This window comes from Enhydra lutris, unplaced genomic scaffold (genome assembly GCF_002288905.1).
Source record: "Enhydra lutris kenyoni isolate GAN:26980312 unplaced genomic scaffold, ASM228890v2 scaffoldscaffold25, whole genome shotgun sequence".
Classification (NCBI taxonomy): Eukaryota; Metazoa; Chordata; class Mammalia; order Carnivora; family Mustelidae; genus Enhydra; species Enhydra lutris.
The window spans coordinates 19,472,977-19,497,268 of record NW_019154109.1 but is presented as its reverse complement, the minus strand read 5'-3'; the positions used below and the strand labels follow the sequence as shown (position 1 = coordinate 19,497,268).

Genomic DNA, 24,292 nt, shown 5'->3' with positions numbered 1-24,292 from the left:
TGTGGCATTTTGTCTTAGGCTTCTTGTGTATTATTTCTCATCTAATACTGAATGAGTATCTCCTTGTGTACCTGAAAGCCTATGAAAACAAATAAAACCTTAGGGAAACACAAAATTATTTCAAGAAATAAATGCATGAAAGCATACTGGATTGTAATTTTTAAAAACCGCTTCTTATTACCTATCACTGTCAATATTTGATAATTAACAGGCATAGTTTTTGAGTGGTCATTGCACATACTAGATTATTAGCCAAAGTGAAACACACACACATATTCACATTCACACACTCAGCTAAACCTTCGAGCATTGCATCTGAGTGTTTTATAAAAACAGTGGTGACATCTAAATTTATTTCTTCAACCCATATCTCTTTCTTAAATTCCAGACTTTTTAAAAAAAAAGATTTTATTTATTTATCTGACAGAGATCACAACTAGGCAGAGAGGCAGGCAGAGAAAGAGGTGGAAGCAGACTCCCTGCTGAGCAGAGAGCCCGATGCGGGGCTCTATGCGGGGCTCGATCCCAGGACCCTGGGATCATGACCTGAGCCGAAGGCAGAGGCTTAACCCACTGAGCCACCCAGGCGCCCCTTAAATTCCATACTTGATATCCAAATCTTCCACGTTTTTATCTCAGTAGTCAAATATAATTTTATACTTCTCAAAGTTAGGAAGTTCTTTTCCTCTGCCTTCATCTCAAACTCCAATTAAATAATTTCATATTGTTTCTCATGTCATAACCTTTGGTTAGTACCAGAAAGTTCAATATAGTTTCCCAAATTGAAAGGCAGTAAAACTTGCATTAAATGATGCCTGATTCTAAGGGATGTGCCATTCTTGAAAATGTCTTACTTTTTTAAATACCTCTTTATATTTATGATTAGTCTTTACTATTCTAAGAATCCATATAAAAAGATTGATAGTTTGACAAAAATTGACAGCAATTTTATTGAATTATTTAGATCATGTCATGCCTTTCCTTTTAGATCTGTATTTTTTTTTTAATCTGCTGTTCTTCTTTACTTAAATGAGTTTTGTCATTTACTATTGAGAGGCACAAAGGCTAAACCATCCAGCTGTCTGATATGTAATTTGAAATTAAGTAAAAATGCTTTTATTGTTGATGTTATTCAATTGTATTTAATATTTAAAATGTCTTTTAACATTTTAAAAGTAGCTCAGTCGGTTAAGCGTCCACCTTTGGTTCAGGTCATGGTCTCAGGGTCCTGGGATCCAGCCCTCTGTCGGACTCCCGGCTCAGCAGGGAGCCTACTGCTCCCTCTCCTCCCGTTCATGCTCTCTGTCACTATCTTGATCCCTCTATCTCTCGCTCTCAAATAAATAAATAAATAATTTTTTTAAAAAAAATGAGGGAATATAAATTTTAAAAGATAATAATAATAAATAAAATGTCTTTTAAAAACGTGTTATTTCACTTTTACTTAGTTTGTAGTAGCATTACATTTTTCATCTACTTAGTGTCAAATAATTTGATAACCCCTGGATACTGTGTGTTCTGTTTCTTATGTCAGCAATTAATAGTGAGGAAGAAGAAATCAACCTCTTTTTTTTTTTTTTTTGGGCTGTCATCTTGCCTATTAGTAGTAAAGAGTCTCCAAAGTGAAAAAAATGACAGTAGATTTCATCACAGAATCAAAACAAATCCCATCATACTGACATACAAACACATTCATGTCAGCCTTCTTCCGTCAGGTTAGAAGAACATTTCTACTTACTTTAATACAGAGCATATTCATTTTTATATGATGATACAAATCATTGTGTTGTGTTGCAGCTTTAACAAATAAAATTATAGCTGTTTTTTATTTGATCTCCTAAAGATCCAAAGATGTTAAAGGTTTGAGTTTACTTAGTCTTCCCCATAGTGTCATCTGTTACTGGAGAAGGAGATCTAATTTGCAACGGATACAAAACTATTTGTCATTTTGCAGGTTTGCCAAAAATAAATGAAACTATTAATTACTACATTTTTGGGCAGCTGTTATAAATTGGGACAGGATAACTGTTCATTAGAGTACTGGTTAATGACATGGACTATATTGGTTCAGTGTTGCTTTTCACAGAAATGTATCAACAAGATTAAACCTATTAACAAAAGTAAGTGAAGCTTTATGTAAATTTTTAAGATGAGAAGTTACCTACCCTATGTTAACCAATTTGCCATTTTAAAACAAATCCTCCTTTGTCATATTAAACTAATGATTCAGTACCATATTTTAAAACAACTGATACCACTTAACATTCATGTTTTATATACTTTATGTTTATATGTCCAAAATAATGGCTTGAAACTGCTTTTAAATAGTAACTTTAAGGGGCGCCTGGGTGGCTCAGTGGGTTAAGCCGCTGCCTTCGGCTCAGGTCATGATCTCAGGGTCCTGGGATCGAGTCCCGCATCGGGCTCTCTGCTCAGCAGGGAACCTGCTTCCCTCTCTCTCCTTCTCTCTCTCTCTCTCTCTGCCTGCCTCTCCATCTGCTTGTGATTTCTCTCTGTCAAATAAATAAATAAAATCTTTAAAAAAAAAAATAGTAACTTTAAAAGTAAAATGTCTAGTGTGTTGTTGTTCTACTTTCTAAACCTAATATTCACATTAAATTTCATTGTCTTAAAAAAGTTTACCCAATCCTCCAGATAGAAAATATCTTAAAAAGAAAAGAAAATGTCTTTTAGATTTTTAAATTCATTCATACATACGCATGAATAAAGACATAGAATATATTTACATGTTCCCTTTAACATGAATGTATACATTCTATACTTGTTTAATTGGAATACATTTAATTGCATCTGTGTTCTAATTTAAAAAATTTTTAATGGCTTCTAGGTATGGATATTTATAGTAGCGTAATTAGAAATACACCACATATACAACATAAAATGGTTTTTAAGGAATTTAATCTATTTTATACTATATGACAAAATTATTATATTAAAAAAAGGAAGTAGTCTCAAATTGCCACTTCTCATGCCTCCTGTCCCTTGGGCATCTAGCAATTCTGACCCTCCTTGCCGAAATTTTAAACTAACAGTTATAGAGAGTTATTTTAAATTGTGACTATACCAAATAAAATTACTTACCAGCCAGTTAGAATTTTGAGAGATTGCTTTTCAGGGTAATATGAATAACCTACACAGACAAAAAAAAAAAAAAAAAAAAAGGATTTGCCATTTGAAAATATGTAATGTATCCAGTGTGTGGTAATTAAAAAAGCAATCAAGTCCTGGTAAAACATTCATGACAATGTCTTTCTTGAAATCTGGTAGCTCCGTTAGATATTGTCACATGACTAAACGCATGCACAGCCTCTCCCCTCCAGAACAGCAGTGGAATTTGGCCATGGTCACTAATAATGGAAAATAGCACAGGAAAGCCTTTCCAGTAAATTTGTCTTGTGGAGTCCATTTCCTTCAGACAGGTGTCTGTTTCACAGCTGGCTCTCTCCAAATTGGTCCTGTGATTAAATGGACGTGGACACAGACCTAACCTTTAACTCGCAGAGATGGCCCCCCGAGGCAGGGATAGAGGTCCACCTGCAGAACCATGTATTAATAGCAGCTGTATCCCCACTGCTGCCCAGGTCATTGCTTCACCGGGGGTACGTCTGAGGATCTGATCATCAGATGCATATAGGTGCCAGAACACTCCCCAAAACATCAAGTATTCCTAATTTATTAGGAAAAGAATTGCTGTAAAAGTTAGTGTTTTAAACCAGCAATACAATAAACCAGCAACACAATAAACGATAGCTCCTACTTGATCATTTGTACCTTGCAGCCTGAAGAATAAACCTCGTAAATTCACCAGCCGCATTGACAATGCTTTGAATTTTAAAAATACTATTTTGTGCCCATAGAAAACCGATTATATGAACTCTTGAACTTCGACATATGTAACTGCTTATAATATAATGGGGATCGTCCTGCAGTCTAAATCAGTTACTGCATATATAAATAGTGGCTATATAAGCATAAATTATGTAATAATTTATAAAAATTTTTAAATATTAAACACTTAACTGTCACTTGTTGTAGTTGATTTTAATTACCTTTCAATTAGGAGGCAATTTAAAAATAAACCTAAAAATCACAAAATGATGTCTCATAGAGTTAGAGCTATGTTTTTAAAAGAATCCACTTCTTTATAATCAGAATTTTTCCTTGCCTTTTCTCTTCAGAAATATTTTTCATCACTCTGTAGTGATTTGTTTGTATACCAAGATATTGTTGGGAATTTACTTTATTTCATATACTTCTGATCAATTCCAACTCATGCCCAATTATATTACACTAAATTAACATAATTCAACAGATGTTGATATTTAAATGTTTTCTGGCATTCAAATCTTGGACAGCTGTCTTTGAGCTTGGGGAAAAGGCAAACATTTAGAGTTAAATGCTGAACATATGCTTAAATTACTAATTAGAAAGATGGAATAAAAACTATGCATTATCCTTTCTAAGGACAATAAACCTCAGATAGGGATTTCTGTAATCTTTTTACATCAAGTTACAGTCCAGAGGTGTACTCAGACTAAAAAACATCAGACTCCATGGATAACTTAATTTAATTTCAAGTTTGATCACTTAAAAATTATGGAGAGTGTTACTAGGATTTGAACATCTAAAATGACTTCATACTGGCAGTTCTAAGAGTTGAAAAGATGCTCTTCACTTACAATGTCAGGATGGTAAAAGCAGTTTTTAACAATATTTTATTATGGAAAATCTATCATATGCAGAAATACAGAGAAAAATATAAACTCAGTGTGTCTCTCAGCTGGCTTAGATCGGGGTATGGCCAGCCTGGTTTCATGTGTATCCCCACCCAGCCCTTCCTCCAACCCCAAAGCCCATCTACCATATGACTTCAACTGAAACGTAACAGTATGTTCTAAAAAATAATAGCCTCTCTTAAAAAAAAAAAAGCAAGAAGAAGCCACAGTACCATTACCACATCTATTAAAAGAGCAATAATTTGTTAATACATGTTATTTCTTAACATATGTTAATATATGCAATTGATATTCACATTTCTTCAGTTATTTTGTAATGTTTTATTTTATACGTTGTTTGGATTTGGATCCAGATGAGATCTGTCTCTTAAAATGGGTTGACATACATCTCTTTAAAAATGTTCCCTTTAATTTATAAATATGCCCTCCCCAGCCTTTGTTTCTCCTTGAAAGTTTTTGGTTACAGAAATCAGATTGTTTGTTCTATGAAGTTTGTCACCTCCCAGAGGTGTTGCTGATTTTACCCCACTGTGTCATTGCACATACTCCTCTTGTCCCTCCCTCCTGTAATTGGTATTTAAATCTAGAGAATTGATTAGGTTCAGGTTGTTTTGTTTGTTTTGTTTTGCTTTCTTTGGGCCAAGACTGTTTCAGAGATGGTATCTTCTATTTTTCTCACTTCCATGGCTCTTTCTGTGATTGGTAAGCCATAATGTTCCCAAATTCATTCAATAAGTGTTACAGAATGGTGATATGTTAATTCTGTCATTTCACTTTCGCTTATTGGTTGGATTACTTCTGTTAAAAATTTCCCCCACTTCAGCTACTTGATTACTTCAAGGCACAGATCGTGTAGGAAATGAGAGATAAATACTTGATCACTTCCCTTGGTTATCAGTTTTCAGAATTAATTGGTTCTTTACATTTTCCAGAGATGAACAGTGAAACTTGATTCTATTTTTTCTTTAACTCATTTATTTTAAACATATTTGATGTATTTCAGTTCATTAGTTATTATTCTAATGGTGTTAAAATTGGCCCATCTTTGGGCAATGGAAGATTGTTTATATTGGTTCCTGAGTTTGTTTCCTTTCTACTGGATTTTCTTTGCTTTCTTCCTTGCCATCTGGTATGTTTACTTTTTCAAGGCTACCTTGTACCTTTTCTAGCCTAGACCAAGAGTCTGCCATTTCTTTAAGAAGGGAAATAGTTTCAGAAACTACAATCTGGATGTTAGAGCTATAATTATTTCTAGCCCTTTTTAATGGAATGTGTTAGGATTTTTTTTTTTTTTAAACATGTTGGCTCACACTAATAGTCTTGACTCAAATTCAAGACTTCCGTATTTTTGTACTTTCCATTATTGATTATAATCTCTTTTTTCAACATTGAAAATACTACCTCTCAGTGACACCATATAATTAACAGTTGTCCCTTGAACGATGTGGGAAGGTTAGGAGTACCCACCCACACCTCGTGTGATCAGAATTTCTTTGGTGACTTTTCACTCCCCAAAAACCTACTGATGGCCTACTGATGGCCTACTGTTGACCAGAAGCCTTACTGATAACATAAACAGTTGATTAATGCATACTTTGTGTGCTATATGTATTATAATATGTAATATATAATATATGTAATATACATGTATGTATATTGTAGTCCTACAACAATGTAAACTAAAGAAAAAATGTTAGTAAGAAAATAATAAGGAAGAGGCACCTGTGTCTCAGTAGTTGAGTGTCCAACTCTTGGTTTCGGCTCAGGTCATTATCTCAGGGTCATGTCCTCAGGAGTCGTGAGATCAAGCCCAGAGTGGGGGCTCCATGCTCAGTGCAGAGTTTGCTTGAGATTCTTTCTCCCTCCTTCTCCCTTCTCTTCTGCCCGTCCCTCTGCTCACATTCTCTCACACTCTTCCTCTCACTAAAATAAAGTCTTTTTAAAAAATCATAAAGATGAGAAAACACATTGATAGTACTATACTGTATTTATTGGAAAAATTCCTTGTATAAGTGGACCCGTGCAGTTCAAACCCATGTTCAAGGGTAAGCAGTATTCCTTTTATCTAACCAGTCATACACAGAGCAGTCTCAGAATCACCTTATCATCATGACCATCAAATAAAATAATTTTTAAGAACAGCCTAAAATTTTTCCTTTCCCTATTTGTTTTATAATTCTTACATTTTTCACAAGGAATATGTAGTCAATTCCTGTGTGTAGTTAGTTTCAAGCCCCTTGAGGGACCCCTGGGTGGCTCAGTCAGTTAAGTGTCTGCCTTTGGCTCAGGTCATGATCCAAGGGTCCTGGGATGGAGCCTGCTCAGCAGGGAATCTGCCTCTCTCTCTCTCTCTCTGTCTACCCTCCCCACTGCTTTGTTTTTTTCTCTCTCTCTTAAGTAAATACATAAAATCTTTTTAAAAATAAGTAAAGTCACTTGAAATAGTTTCTAAGTATAGATATACCAATTTGTAATTAGGTTCTTTAGTTTTATCTTAATATTCAGAGACTTCTCTTTAAAAATATATTTAATTTTGTTATATAATGACATAAACATCATTATAGGTTCTATAATCAAATCTCCACAAAAAAAAAAAAAAATCATTTTCAAAGAGGTCTAACCTCTATCCTGTCCCCTCAACAGGGGGCAGGTAGCTGTTTTTCTGTTTTGTTATATTTATGGTTTATTCTTCTGTTGGCTTTTTTTTTTTTTTTTTCCTATTTTAGAATAAGCAGATCTATCTTTCTTCCTTTCTGTGTTTCCTTTTCCTTGCTGTTACTTGCACTCTGGTATAACATTTTACATTTCAGAAGACTTTTGTTTTTTCTAATAATTATCTTTGCATTAATACTTTGGGCAGGAGAGGCTGTTTGCTATTGGTTGCCTACTGGGACCTATCCTGAAGTCAGCTAGTAACCTCTTTTGCCCTTCTCATTCCTCTCCCAAGCACTGGATGTAAAGTTGATGATATTCTGCTAATATCTATAGGCCAATCAGCAAACTCATTCCTAAATATAATGTTAATGATCCCCATCACATCTGCAGTCAGTGTTTCTCTGTTCTTTTTGTTTTCCTCTGGAAGGGCTCGTGGAACAGTGTCCCTTGAGTTCCATGACCTGTACATGTAAAGGTCACTTTGGCCAGATTTACAACCCATAGCTCCTGTCTTCTTTCCTCAATAAATAGTTTCCTGCATTGTCTGTATAAAACATTTGTTTTCAATGTCTGCTGGAGTCTGGTTTCCTTTCATGTTTCAGTGACTTATTTTTGCCTGGATGCTCAATGATAATTTCGTTCTCTTTAAAGCCCGAGAGCTAGAATAGATATTCTGGTATGGTCATTCAAGGTATTTTTTTCCCAAGGATGAAGTATGCGCTTTCTGAAGGTAGTTGTTATTATTCTTGAAATAAATTTTAAGATTTCCTCCAGTTACAGTTTTTCATGTTTATCTCGTTTCGTTGCTTTGGTTTTGCTTCAAAAGTTTCTCTTATACATATACTGGATCTTTTTTGCCTGTCTTTTGTAGTATCACTTATATGATCCTTTTTCTCTCTCCTTTTATTTTGGATGTTTTTATACTTTGCAGCCTGTGTTTCATTACCTTCTATTCTCCTCCATCCTCTTTATTCTGTTATATTTTAGTCTAGTTTCATTTCTGGAATTTTTTTTTTTAACTTTCTAATTGTTTTCTGGATGCTGTCATCTCTCTTTGGCTAGCTGTTGTTAGGGGAGGGTTGGGTTATGCTGTATAGATTCAGAAACAAGAGTGCTACTGCCACCATATTCCCAGAATATTCCAGGACTTCTTCATAACCTGCTTATTTTTAAGGGTGGAAATAAGTGATTGGAGCAATACATGGTCAGGTCTGCATTTCTCTCCTGATAGATCTAGTATGTCATGATTTTCTAGTCTTCTAGTATAGAAATGTCTATGTTTCTTTTAACAATGATGCTTCATACACTACTTCCACACACCTTTAAGGACTTTTTTTTACCAAGTATATAAAAGCCACTAGTCTAGGTGATGTGTTTGGAACCCACATACTGTGTACAATCTCCGCATTCCAGAATCTTACATCCTCCTACCCAGGAAAACCTGGACTCCATCCATGATTCATTTTAGCCTCTCACTCTTGTGCCCTTCATTTAGTCTCCATAAAATAGCCAGAATGACATTTGGAAAATCCAAATCTATTTGTGTGTACTTAAAAATTCTTAATGGCTCCTTATGCACTGTTCCTAAGTTGTAAATTGGTACAGCAACTATGGAAAACACAGTATGGAAGATCCTCAAAAAATTCAAAACAGAACTATCATATGATCCAGCAAGTTCATTTCTGGGAATATATCCAAAAGAAATAAAAACACTAACTCCAAAAGATATCTGCACCCCCATATTCATTGAAACATTTTTTACCCTAGCGAAGACATGGAAACAACCAAAGTACCCAGCAGTGGATAAATGGATCAAGATGGTGTGTGTGTGTGTGTGTGTGTGTGTAATGGATTATTTAGCCATAGGGGAGGAGAAAAGAGCAAATCTACTATCATTTGAGACACATGGATGGACCTTCAAGGTATTATGCTAATTAAAATAAATTAAACAGAGAAAATACTTTATGATCTCACTTAAATGTGAAATTAAAAAGGGGGGGAAAAAACAAGATCAGATTTATAGTTACCAAAGGCAGAGGATGGGGAAGGGGAAATTGGAAGAAGGTGGTCAAAAGATAACAAGCTTCCAGTTATAAGATAAATAAGTACTAGGGATGGAAGGTACTGCATGATGACCACAGCTAACACAGCTATATGACACATAGGGAAGTTGTTAAGAGAGTAATCTACCAATCTTATCACAAGGAGAAAAGTTGGTTTTTTTTTTTTCCTTTTCTCTTTCTTTCTTTGTTTTCTTTTTATTGTAACTATATGAAAAGATAGATGTTAGCTGAACCGACTGTAATCACTTTGGAATGTATGTAAATCAAACCATCATTTTGTACACCTTAAACTAATACAGGTGTGTATGTCAGTTATTTTTCAATAAAACTGTAAAAAAAACAAACAAATAAATAGATGGAAACACACAAACACATAAATTCTTAATGGCTTCCCATTGCCTTTAGGATCAAGTCCTAAATGTGGCTTGCAAGGTCTTTCTCGGTCTACCCATCTTGACGATTCCAGCCTCATCTCCAAATACTCCCTACCTTGAATGCTATAAACCAGCTGCAATGAACTTGTTTTTGTTCTTCAAATAAACTCTGCCCTCTCTGCAATAGAATTTAAGATTCATAAAAAAGATATAAAGTAGAGTGGGAAATCAGCTTGACAACCTCTGATTTGGTATATCGTGTTCTGTTGTATTTGCATACATGACACATTTGTATGTTTATAGAATATATTTAGACCTTATTAGCTAATGATAAATCTGTTATATTTCCCCATTCGTTCTCTAAAAACAAAATATGTTCTGGTTCCCAGAGTTTCTCTACTTCTTTGGGCTTGTGATTGGGACAAGAAAGCGACAGAATCAATACAGTGTTCAGTTTACCATAAACAAACTCTCTTTGTCTTTGGGGAATTATAGTCAAGACTTACTGAGCACATGCAGTGAGCCACACATCAGCCCTCACATCAACTCTTTGAGAACAGTTCCACTATTACCTCCATTTCTCAGATGGGAAAGGCAACGTGTAAAGATTAAGTAACTTGCCTAGATTTGCCCAGATTGTTAAATGGAGAAGCAGCAATGAAACTTCATCTCTTGGCTTCAGAGTCCACACTCTTAACCACTGTGCTGTAACACCTCTCCAGATAAGTGGATATGGATCAAAGTTAAGAAGGATCAAAGACAGGGAATTTAAAGTATACTACCTAAAATTGAAGAAAAAAATTCCCCATCATTTTTCTGGTTAAATACCAAAATAGCTGAGATCCCCTGAGTGTCAACAATGCATTTATTTCATCTCATTTAATTTCCAAAATTAGCCTCTGAAGTAGATACTGTTATTTTTCCCATTTTGCATGTGATGAAAGAGAGAGAGGTCCAGTAACTTTCCCAGCTCAAACGCCAGGTAATTAACACGGTAGTGTCTTTTTCCTCAAGTCTTATTCCTAAGACATATAAAAATGAACTCGACCATCTTCTTAAATCTGCTATCTCGTCTTTAAGCAAAACTGTTGACTCTTCTAAAATAGTAATTTTAAACATTTTAGATTATTTGTGCATTATGTAACAGAGAAAGTGGCAACATTTTGAAACCATGACTAAAACGATTGGTGTTAATTTGGCAATCAGTGTCTGAAATTTAAAAAATACAGAGGCCTGCATGTTTTTTAAAGAAATGCAATGTAAATGAGAAAAGAGCAAATGTATGTGAATGTAAATGAGGAAATGAGAAAAGACTTCATTTTTATTTGAAGTTAATTTTTGGTAGGATATTTCTCTGTGGACATTTAAAGATAATAGACCTTCCAAATATAAAGAGTAGTAAACCTGAATTACCAAAATGAGAAAGGATGTTTGGTCAAAGATCTTGATGGCATAACTGATTCTGAATATAAGCTAATGCATTCCAACTTTGTAGGTATTCGAGTTGAATAGAACTAGGAGAATCCTGAAATAGTCTTTCTCTTGATCACTGAACATTTAGTGTTCATGTAGTCAGCACAAGCCCCCAGTAGCTTCCCTAGCTATTAGAGTATATTTCACAGTCTAGGAAACATTTGCTAACAAGTGTGTAAAAGTTTTATGTACATATTGTTCATTCATCTGCCAAAAACTATCATGGAAGAGAAGGCACCGAAAGCATTCTTTTCATAAAGTTACACTTAGCAACTTAGCAAAACACAAAATTATGTAAAAAGGGAAACGCTTTTGCATTAGATGCCTGCCTAGACTTTAAAAGCTGACTTACGTATACACAAGTTTGATTTTGCACATACTTCCACCCTGGAGCCCAAGATAGGAACTGAATTCGTTTTGTGATTTTCTATTCCCATAAGTAAGCATTTATTTATTACAGAAATCGGAACCTCAATAAAGATATTGATTATCATAAAAACAAGTTACTATCAAAACTCTGGCATGCCTTGTTAAATTTTATTCAATAATGATTTAATAAGTGCCTGTTGTTGGCAAGGTTTATAAGTGCTGAGGGAAATCTACTTAAAAGAAATAAATCAGATGTGGGCCCCACTGCGTTCAAGGAATCTACAGTCTAAATAGAGTATTGGTTCATGTAGATATATAGCTGTAGCTTAAAGTAAAAATCATTGTTTTCTCCAAGGAGTGAGAGATTATTCTGACGACGACAGTCAGATAAGGCTGCCTAAAGGGGGTGGCATTTCAGCTGAGTCATAGATTCCCAATTGAATTCCACCAATAAACAATAATTTAACCTAAATTCAAGTAAGTTTGCATCTATTGGCAATGCTGTCTGACATATTCCAGAGTAGAAATAACTCCCTACATCTTTCAGAACTTTAAGACATTCCGGCCTATTATTAAAATATCCAATGTTTATTACCTCCTCAGTGTGGAGGTGAAAGTGGCAGCCACATCTGCCTTTGTGTTTTAGTGGTTGTACTCTACAGAAGTTCATTACGGCAGGTAGAATTAGGACATTAGTCTCAGTCCCCTTTCAAGAAGTCATCATGGGACACTTTACAGAATACCAAAACTGAGCTCAGTCTTGAGCCTGTATCTGCCAACTCAGCCGTGCAAGGAAATTGTAAACTGTTGAATGAACAGAGCCTCTCAACTTCAAAAGCTACCTTGGAAGTGGATCTCCATGGAACTCCATCTCTGCACCAGGCCAATAACTTCCTGACCATAGCTACAAAACTATCCAAAGCTACTTCTACAAAGAATTAGGGACAGACTTTTTCCCCACCGAATTCAACTATTGATTTAGTTAATAAACTAATTAATTCAGTCCAACAGGCATTTCATTCCTTTTTTCTAGAGAATTTAAAATAATGGCAAATGGACAGATTCATTGAACTTCTTAAAATTTGATGTGTGCAGGGAGGTGACTTCTCCCCCCCGTGTCTCCATATGTTCTCACTCCCGTCTTGTTGAGTTGCTCATAGAGCCCCAAAGATGGCATGTGGTACATGCACTTCAACGTAGTTGTGCCTCTCTAGATGTCTTCTCTCACCAAGGGGCCTGGAATGCCTTGCACCCTGGTTTGGAATTCTCTTTGAATATTGAGTTGAAATCATTTTCCCACATGATCGGTAGACTTTAACCCCTTGAAAATGAAAGCCATATCTTTTTTATTTCCCAATCCTGTTTTATGGCATAGGGCATGGCATGCATTACATTTTCAGTAGACATTTATTAAATGGAGTATAATAAACTAAGTTGAATGAGGCAGTATGGTATAGGGGAAAAAATTATTCTTTAGAGGCATGCATTCCTTGGCTCAAATAGAATAACTTCATTTCTGTTCAGTTTCTCTGGACCTTAGGTTCCTCAGACCTATCGTATGTGAAATACTTAGCATAATACCCCATATGTAGTTGACACTGAATATGTTTGGATGTTCCTGGTAATTCAGTAATAAATTCTAAGATTTAAGAAACTAACATGTATTCAAACTAATAAAAAAATAATAACATATTTTCTGCCCTGCCCCTTTAATTCCATCATTCTCTGATGCTGGTGAAAGAAAGAAACTCAGCACATCCATTCCAAAATATTCCCTAAGAACTGCACTTATTAAAGCTTGGCTTAGAGTCAGAAAGAGTGAATAGGAGATTATAGTAGGAAGTTAGTTCAACAAACATACAAGTATTATATACTACACTGGAGAAAGTGGATACGAAAATGAGTAATGTATGGACTTCCTCAAAAAAATTAGGAATATTATTAAGAAAACTCCATAGCTTTATTAATGGACATTATAAATGCCAACCATACCATCTTAAGAAATACTATATGGTGTCATAATCAGAGAGAATCTGGTGTTATATCTGAATCTGTGTCTGAATTGATAGTTCTTCTTTGTAAGATGCAAGATGTCATCGGGATCGACATCCCAATTTTTTAAATGTAGACACATATCCTCTTGCATTTAATGGAGATATTCAAAATAATTGTGTTTCTTTTGCATAATTTTTAATCTCTCCTAAGACTTAACACTAGCTTTGTTATATCATTTTTTCAAGGAAATTGGAATAAATTTATTGTTGAAACTCTATACTACATATCATTGATAGACAGATTCCAGAAATACATAGTTATGGCTAGGAATTGAAGAAATTAAATCAATATCCGTTTACTAAGTGCCTACTATTTCCTAGGTACTATGATGTGAAGAATAAAAGAATACTCCAAGATGCCTCAAATATCTTAGATTCTGCTTGGGAGACAATATCCAAATTTGAACTCAGGCGAAATGAATTTTCCTGTTTCCCCAAAGAGGTGGTCTGCTGCCATAACCTTATGGACTTATTACACTGTATAGTAATTTCTCTTTCTTCTGTTTCCAGCATTAGGCTATGAGCCCCTTGATGGTAGGAGCCATATTTATGTTTTCTTAGCATCTAGTAGAATACCTGATCAAGTTTTGTTAATTGCTAAATGAGTGTTTTTGAGTAAATTTAAGAAACACTTCAAGGAAGAAGTGTTATCACAAAAAATGCATGCTTAATTGCCAAATGAAATGTTGAGGTGACAGTTTTTACAATAGTTTAATTTGTTTTAGTTCAGTAAATATTTATTGTGCCTCTACTATATGACAGAAGCAAAGTTAGATTCCGTGAAATTGCACATGGTTCTTGGCCTTAAGTTGTTCCAGTGTTTTTAGCTGACAGTCCCCTCTAATCTGAAAACATGTTGGGCCAGACGATATGATATATGTAACAACAGACAGAAACACAGATTGCTATGAAATGTAGAGGAAAAGTTCTTAGAAGGAGAGGGAGGTTAGGAAAGTTTAAAAACAAGGAAGAACATTTAGATTTGAGGACTCTGGGAGAACTGTGAAGGGTGAAAGATTAGGTTCTCAAGGATGGTGAAAATTAGGAAACATAAAGAAGTTTTCTCAAGTGGGTAGAATAGGTTGCTCCAGTGTTAGGTCATGTACATGGCCTTGGTGACCAGCAGTTCCTTAAAAATATCCGTAGGGCTTGGACAGATATGGGAAGCATGGAAGCCAAGATGTAACAGCGGTTCTCCTAAAGAGATTTTTTGAAACCTTATGAATAATTTGCTCTATGAAAGGTTTAACTCTCTTCTAGATGTGAGAATGTTCTCACCTAGATACGCTCAGAATGTTCTAGTGATTATCTCAGGATATCTACCTAAATGGAGTGAGACAGTCACCACCACCTTTTATGTAGCCTTTGTCTAGAATAATAAGGAGGTACAAAAAGAAGCAGCTTTTATAAGAGCTGTTTAGGTATATGGAAGCTGGGTTTAATAATTCACACAAAAGGAATGGTAACAGAATAGCAGACCCTCGGGGCCTTAGATAAAGCATGAAACACACCACTTGGAGGAAGTAAGACTTCTTTGACATAGGAAGTACCAGGTGGTGGCCAAGAGAAAATTTGAGACAGTGGGCTTCAGAGTTCAGAGCAAGACTCTCCTGGGTTTTTATTGAGTTGTTTTATTTTGTTTTTTTAATGAAAAATGAGGACTTACTCTTACAGGCTATGACACATTTATAAACGCAGACAGAATCAAACACTAAAGAAAAATTAACTTTTTTATTAACTACCCAAAAAATACCTACTTGTTATTTAGAAATGATCCTAATTATATCCTTATTTTAGCACATTGATAGTGTTTAGATATAATGAGTTCATAATGTCTTTATTTGGTATCTGTTTAGTGACACTGCGCTAGACCTTCTTTTGGTTATATTACACCTCAGAAGCCTCCTATCAGCCGGATCCCGCATCAATTACTTAACTTTTCTTTGCCCTGGGCTGCTTCTGTGAAGCATTCCCCAATCTGTGAAGTGGGGACAAAAGCCACAATAATGTAGTAGCCAACAGTTACTGATTGCTTACTCTATACAGGCACTGTGCCAAACGTTTGACACAAACAAATACTAGATAAAATCTTCAGATAAACCTTTGAGGTAAGTACTAATCTAACTACAGTTCTTGAAGGCAAAGAAATTGAAGCAAAGTTTAAGTAACATGCCAAAGACTGGTAAAATCCTCTTTCAACCTTGACAAATATGGCAACAAGTAGGCTTTTTTTTTTTTTAAGATTTTATTTATTTGACAGAGCGAGAGAGAGATCACAAGTAGGCAGAGAGGCAGGCAGAGAGAGAGAGGGAAGCAGGCTCCCAGCTGAGCAGAGAGCCCGATGCGGGGCTCGATCCCAGGACCCTGAGATCATGACCCGAGCCGAAGGCAGAGGCTTTAACCCACTGAGCCACCCAGGCGCCCCACAAGTAGGCTTTTTGAGAGAACTAGTTGGGAGAGAAATGGCAATATCAGAGCGAACAGGTTGTGGGACCACATGCAAGTTCCCACCAGCTCCCCCATCACTCCCCCTTCCTCAGGACAGCTGAGCCACTAGAACACTGCTCTGAGGAGCCAGAACGTCCTTGAATGGCTAGGCAGTGCAGCCCGACCCTGAGCTCCCCAGAGGCTTCCTGATGCAGCCTTCCCTACCTCACACTTGCCACCCACACTGGGGGCTATGGAGGGAAGTGCTTATCAGCACACACTGAGGCACAGAAGAAACTCAAGAGTAACGTTAGCTCTGGCCACGCCACTGGTTACTGGAGCAGGCTAAAGCAGATTGGGAAGAAGTAGGTCTGGACTCGAACTCTGACAGGGCAGAGGGGCACCGACAGGATAAAGTCATCGGCTTTTGAGAACCCCACACTGGCAGGCCAGATCACTGTCGGAGGGATCACATTCAGACCACAGCTAATTGGATGTTAATGGACACAGCGTCAAGATGTCCCAGCCCAGGTGGGCAGTGAGCAGAGAAGGGGGACAGGGGCAGCTGATGCTTGGGCTAGGGTCTGCCAGCAGCATTGGAGACCGCCTCAGTCACCAGGTTGCCCTTCAGGGCCAGACCTTAGCATTTGGGGATATCCAGGAAAGACCTAAATCCAAAAGAACTAAGGTGCTGGGAGGCTTATGACTGGTAGGTAAGTCCAGAATAAAGCAAGGGCTCAGCTCCTGGGACACAAGTACTAAATTCAGTGCACTGTTTTAAACCTTAAACTCTGACTTTCTTAAGTCAGGGTTAGTCCAGGGAGAGGGGAAATGGACTCGAGGCAGAACATGAAGTCAGATGACCAAAGCCACAGAGAGAGAAGGCACCAGAATCAGGTAGGGCATGATCGACAAGACTAGATGCAAAGCGTGCTTCATGCACAAGAAGGGGCTTAGAAAGAAACACCATTAAAAACCAGGACTTCATGCAATGTTCATAGTTAAGAAATAGTTAGAGTAAATGGTAGTTAATGCTTCATGTGTGTTTTAGTACAACAGAAAAAGAGATACTGCTGTTAACGCCTTCGATTTAGTATGTTGAGACATGGGGACATCAAAGGGGAGGAGAGGGTCATTTGGATCTAGAAGAGGAAGTTCCCGACGGAGCTGGGTTTTCCAGCCCGGAGACTTCTCTCTGCCACCAGATTCCTCCTCCAGTGACATCGCAGACCTGATTCATTTCTGTGCAGCTGATGCCCTGTCCATGCTTATATTTTTCCAACTAACAATGAGTGTTCTTGCCAAATGCCAGGGCCCATAGTCACATCTGTTTGTCTTTCTCTGAAGCTTGTCTGAGGCTGCTTGGGAACACATTTTATCCAGGGGGCAACTTTAACTAGGCCTAATTCTCTGAAAAGGCTCTGTTTGTAAGCGCATACGATGAAGGGACAAGTCCTTCCTCTTTTCCCTTTAATATTATTGTGTTTGACACTGCCAGCTTCTGTCCCTGTCAGCCCATGTTGAAAGCCAAGTTTTCAGGCAAGATGGTTTTCACTAGGGTTTTTTTTTTTTTGTTTTCCCTTTTATTTTTTCCTGTTTTTTGTTGTTGTGTTTTTCCTCCAGATAAAATGCCCAGTTTCCTATCACCACACCATTTAAAAGGATGAGGGGATAAACCATGTGAAGTATGTTTCAAAAGCAAAACAAAATGAAGACTTCTTTCTGAGTTCTGCTTTTCTAATATTTAATAGGAAAATCTTCAGAATCAGTATATGGGAAACTATGTTTCGCATCATAACTAAGTGACAATACTTACTAATCCAAAACAAAAACAGCATTATTTCTTGATCCTTTCCACTTAAAGATATGTTTATTCACATTTAATAGTAAAGGTGTAAGTAATTATAAAGTTATTAGGCTTTGATTTGTCTCCGCTCTTCTCCACTGCAGGCAAATACTGTTAACAGAAAAAAACACACTGGTATAGTTGATTGGTAATTTCCTTGCAGCGCCTTACCAAAAAATCTTAACATTATTTTTTAATAACTTCGGGTCTATTCATAAGACAGTGCAGTATCCCTCTTCAAAACACAGACACACACACAAGACAGTGCATTATCCCTCTTCAAAACACACACACACACACACACACACACGTGCACGCGCGTGCACCCACACAAAGCCAACTATCACCTTGAATAGTAATCCAAGTATTCTGCTTTGCAAAAACAAATGACTCATTTAGACTGAAGCAACAAGGCTTCCTTTGAGACACTCATTGATTTTAAATTAAAAAAATAACTGCTATGTTTTACATTAGGAGTGACAACAAATAACAGAGTAGACCTTACTCAGTAGCAACTTCATTGCACCTGTCTGAAGGAAAAGGGGGATGGACAAGCCTGAATGGGGTAATCTTACTGATCAATAATCCAGATCTCAGAATGCGCTGTAGCAGATAGTCAATTCCTGATAGAATTACTGAAATGCAGCTGGCTGTTTTCTTATGGCTCAGGTCTTTGGGTTCAATGTACTGACTTTATTAACTTGAACTTTATTCTCCTTGAATGTTCGTCTGTCTCTTTTCCTTTATGCGGCTCTGCTGGGAGTGGAGGAGGGGAGTTGAGTGAAGATGTTATATTCCATTTATTCTGTAAAGATGCCTGAAAGGGAATTTTTGGTCCAGCAGATGAGAAAAGAGGTTTAAAAGAGGGATTGTTCCTGAGATTTGTTTTTCACCGTGTTTGTAAACAGGCCTTCCTAATAAGTCTTAATAGTATTGAAAAAAAAAAAAAGTCTTAAAGGCAATATTGACTTTGGAGAATTATTTTTCAAGCAATGAGAAGACTCTGATTACATGCCATTAGTACCAGAACAGTGGAAGTGGAAGCCAGCAATGTTAATAGTCACAGTGGGTACTTACGATGTGTCAAACCCTCACATATTTCTTCGAATTATTTCCAAAAATGTATTTCTTAAGAAGGACCCTCCTGACTAATTTTTTTTTTTTTTAACCTTAGTTTGAGCTTTAAATGTGTCTGAAAGTAATAAAACCTGGCATTGGGTTTTTTTGGGTTTTTGTTTTGTTTTTTCATTTTTTTTTTTTAAATAATCCAGAATCAGGACTTTTCATGGGCTGCCTGCCCACTTCCTCTCTCAGATAGACCAACACAAAGAAGTTCCATGATACGGCAGCATCGTGTTATTCTCAACCATGACAGAGAGGAGTGACGGGAAGTAGTATGTGTCTGGATTTTGCAAACCTAGTTGCCCTGCATCTCATCAGTTTCAGCCCTGGCAAACCGTGCTCTACCGGTGTCCCAGGATTCTAACCTGCCCAACCGTCTCTCCTGCCTAATGATCGTTAATGACTCCATGTCAGCTATGAAATCCAGACACCTTCGTGGCCATATGTGACATATATGGCCCGTAATCCAGCCCCAGCATTCTTCTTCCTTCAAATTATATAGTTCCTTCTCGAAAGATTTTTCCCCAGACATCTCAGACCAGAACAAACTCTTTATTGTTTAAAATACTTTCAGCAAAGGGATGCCTGGCTAGCTCAGTCAGTAGTAGAGCATGAGACTCTTGATCTCGGGGTTGTGAGTTCAAGCCCCATGTTGGGTATAGAGATTACTTAAAAATAAAAAAAAAATAAAATAAACACTTTGAGCAACAGGTATAGAAGACCTAACCAACAATGGCTTAAACTAAGGATATTTATTATATTTCAACAAGAGGATCAGAAGTAGATGGTCCATGGGTTGGTGTTTACAGTTCAATAACAAAAGGGCCATGTCTCAGAATTCAGATTCCCACTTTATTTCCATTTCCAGAATGTTCCCTTCCCCTCCTCCTCAGCTATTGCTGATATCTGAGCCTGTCTGGTATACCCTCTACAGAGTCAATGTTGCTGCAGTCTTTTGCTAGGAGAGGTTTCCAGAGGGATCACAGATGTCACAGGATAATATTGTACAAAAAGGTAAAATCATGACTCTGTCACGGGTATAAAATGAGTAGGTGTTTGAGATACTATTTAACTCATGAGTTAATGAGGGAACCAAGCAGATCTTTTAAGGAGTTCAAAGAAGGAGTCAAAGAAACTGATTTATAAGGAGTAGGGAGTGTAGATGTGAATGGGCAGATGAATGCAGAATTGACTTCTCCACAGGAGGGAAGATTGTCCTTCCTCGGGACAATTCATTTGTATTTCTATAGACAGGAATTATTTCCCATTACTCTCAGGCATCCATAACTTCAAGTTGTTGTAAACTAGCTTCCATAGAATCAGAGTCTGATAACAAGAAGAATATGCTCTAAAAGTGTAGTTTTCCACTAAGGCACAAATATTTCCCTACAGAAGAAAAAAGGTATATTCAGCACAACATGTTTCAAATTGTTATAAGGCCTCAATAATATAATCTCTAGTGATAGCCAATAAAATTGGTGTTGCCCACCACTACCACCACTGTCCCTGAGTATTTCATGCATTCATGACTTAATCTCCCCACTGAGACTGTAAATTCCTCCAATAATAGGAAGTGAACATTCCATGTCCTTTGTATCTTCCATCTCTTCTTTCCTACTCTCTTCACTGTCACCGCCTCTGTGGGATCTGATGCTAAGTCAGAATAGATACTAATAAATGCTTGCTGAATAAGTGAATTCTTTGATTTTGTATAAAAATGATGTGTCTTCTTTGATATTACTGTAGTTTTTTAAAATAATCTAATAGTTTTAAAAAAGTAAATGGGATCATAACCATTCTTTCTTTCTTTCTTTCTTTCTTTCTTTCTTTCTTTCTTTCTTTTGGCATTGGAGCCAGGACCACACCTCAAAACCCAGACAGTTTTGCATGTCTAAAAAGATTTTGATGTTTGTGTGTGTGTGTGTGTGTGTGTGTGTGTGTATTTCTGCAAAGCTAGTCACTACCTGAATGAACTAATTTTTTAAAATATTTTAGTAAGTGTATATATTTATTCTCTAACAGAAATAGTATGCACTCAATACAAAAGGAAGAGAAAACTAGACAAATTGTCTGTTGCTATTACCTATATTGATAGATTTTCACAGTGTTTTTATTTGATTGTGGATCAGCCAGATCATTATTGTACTGTACTTTGTGCCTTATAGGTAGAAACTATAAGTAAATTTTACTTCCCAGTAAAATCAGTGCCCACTTTTTCATTATATTTAAACACCTGAGAATATGTGTATAAATATATATCTTGGTTTTTACCTGAATCAGTTTTTTCCTTTTAAATTTTTCTCTAATAATCTGGGTGCGTAGGGGAGAAAATAATTTTTCTCTGTCTTTCAAGATTCTTCTAGCTGGATTAAGAATCAAACTGACAGATGAACAGGAGGAAATCAAATTAAATTCTGTACATACAGGGAACCCACACAAACATGAGATTCTAAAGACAATGAGGCAAAAGGAGGTATATATGTCATCCTGAACTAAGGAGAAGGGAAATAGGAGTCTGGAACTTAAAGGGAAGGAAGTTCCCTTTAAGTTCATGAGAAGATGAAAAGGAACACATGTTTGGCGAACAAAGTTTGTTGGTCTTTTCAGAAATAACTGGATATAGAGAAGACTGATCCAACAGGCCTTGCTAGGTTAAATATGAAACGTCAGGATACTACCAGATATCTCTGTGAATTACTAAAGGAACATGTACTATAATAAACATGCATCATTTATTTCTGCTTCGTGATCCCCAGATACTATCCCAACCCCACATCAGGGATTATGATCCAGGAAATGAACAGAGTCTTTTTATAGCTTGAAACATTTGAAGACTTTTAAATCCTTTCCATCTTTGTATGATTTTTTTTTTTATTTCCAATTGGGCCATTTCTAATTTTTCCAAAACTTTTTAATTTAGGAGTCCATGATTAGGCAAAATAATCCAATTCTAACTAACTTCAAGAATAGCAGAAAGTCTGCTTCTCAGTTCTTATATATCGTGTCTTTATAAATACAATCCAGTATCATGTTGGCATATTTAGGGGAAGAAGACCAGCATTAACACATTCAAAATTATGCTTCCTCACCTAGCTAATAAACAATTAACTAAAGAATTCTAATCATACGAATTATGAGAGAGAACATCACTATTTCCTTCTGTCTGCTTAAAATGTTTTAAGAAAATTCACTGCCGCATAATATCCTAAAAGAAATTGATCATACTTTTCCTGTAATAAATGTTGCTCTGACAGTAAAGCATTAGTAACCAATTGATAACCTAGCAACAATATTGTGATCTCTTTAGATAATTAATCTTAGCTATTTTCCTGTCAGAAGCAACAGTGCTTGATTTTATGTTGAGCTAGAAAGATTGCCAGTTTTGAAAATTAAAAAGCATTCCTTTTATATTATTCATTCCAGTAACAATTTATGATGGCGCATTTAGCTGCTGAACGCTTGTCAACAAACGTAATTATGTTTCGATATAAACAAGATTGGTGGTTTTACTATGCTGCTCCATCTTTGTTGAGAATGTTTTGATTTAGGTTCAGATTATACAAGCTGTGTATTTATGTGTCATTTTTTTCCTCCTTTGTTAATAGTTTTTTCTGATAATTACTTGTAGGCAAACAAGCATGCATTTAGGATCCTTATGCACAGGAGATATCAAACGGAGAAGAAAAGCTGCACCTTTGCCTGGACCTACTACAGCAGGTAAAGCAAAGAGGGGTTGGGCCAGAACACAAATATAAAGTTCATAAATCATCAACAGGAAAATACAGATAATTCTAAATCACTTACACTGAAGAAGAGGCACAGTTTACAAGCAACTATTAAATCATTTGCATTTGGTGTCAGGATATATTGCACGTTCCTTGTTTAGATTTTTCAGGCAGCCAATCAATAAAATATTTGCTATACACCTACCCGAATGCGAGACTCTATGTGAGGTATTAAAAGGATACAAAACTTCAAAAGCTGTTTCTTTGGCCTTCGGAAACTTATAGACTGGTTGGGACAACAAAGCATAAGTAGAAGAAAAGGCAAATAACTCCAGAAGAAATTAATAGTAAGCAGCCTCAAAACACAAAGCCCCATATTATGGAAGATGGAAAGGTAACCATGAATGCATCAGTCTGGTTTCTAGTCCCAGCTCTGCAACAGTCCTAGATTCGTCTTTCCATATTTAAACATGGGTGCCTGGCTGGCTCTGTCAGTAGAGCAGGCAACTCTTGATCTCAGGGAGGTGAGTTCAAGCCCCATATTGGGCATGGAGCCTACTTAAAAAACAAAAGAAAACAAACAAACAAAAACTGCATTAGAATATAAAGTCTCTCATTATTTCATTATTTCCACCTCAAAAATCACATCCTTCTAATAATATTCCATTCTAATGAGTGTGGAATAGGGGAAACCACAAGTGCTGAGCAGAGAGAAGTCACTAGACCAGAGGGGTCAGGAAGCCTTAGTAAGAAGGGCAAAGGCCCAAGCTTAGTAGTGAAGGACATGAATAACAGCATGTTTAACAAAATCTCATGCAAGAGCAATGATAAGGAAGGCAGAGATAAAAACCAGTGAAAGGAGGAAGCCAACTGGGCATTAAAATGTAGAAACCCACCTAAGAATAAGGATTTGTGATGCAGCAAACTGACTCTAAGAAATGTTTTCAGTGTAGATACTTGGTCAGTTACAAAGAATAATAGCCTTGGCCTATTGCCTGGGATCCTTTAACCATTCACATTTATAAACTTGAACTTCATTTGGGAAGCACTTTATAAAACCATTCACATTTATAAACTTGAACTTCATTTGGGAAGCACTTTATAGGAAAAGTTATTTTTTCCATGATGATTTATAGAATATGAAAATAATATCCATGTCAACCAGGAGAATAAACGATGAGAAGGAGGGAAGAAATCTTGACATGGTGATTACAAAGAAATAAAAGATGTAAAGCTTTAATTCTCTATTTAGGAGATCTGTCCTATAGTTCAGTACTAAAAAATTGAATGACTTAAAATTGGAGCAGTTGTTCCATCTAAATATAAAATTAGAAATTATGCATGTGATTATGAGTAAATATAATACTGATCATCATCTTATAGCTATATGGAATTTTCAGAATTTGGAAGTAAGAAACACGTGTGTG

The 24,292-nt window shown here is 36.4% G+C and overlaps 1 protein-coding gene across 2 annotated transcripts in view; it reads left to right on the top strand.

Moving 5' to 3' along the window:
- LOC111151111 (G-patch domain containing 2) overlaps nt 1-24,292 on the top strand; it is a 175,009-nt gene that overhangs the window by 132,022 nt on the left and 18,695 nt on the right. For both annotated transcript variants that reach the window (XR_002640839.1, XM_022508894.1), the window contains exon 9: nt 22,769-22,857. Coding sequence is in view for 1 of the 2 variants with exons in the window: in XM_022508894.1 (XP_022364602.1) it covers nt 22,769-22,857 (89 nt within the window). In the remaining variant the exon portion in view is untranslated. The remainder of the gene's footprint in view (nt 1-22,768; nt 22,858-24,292) is intronic.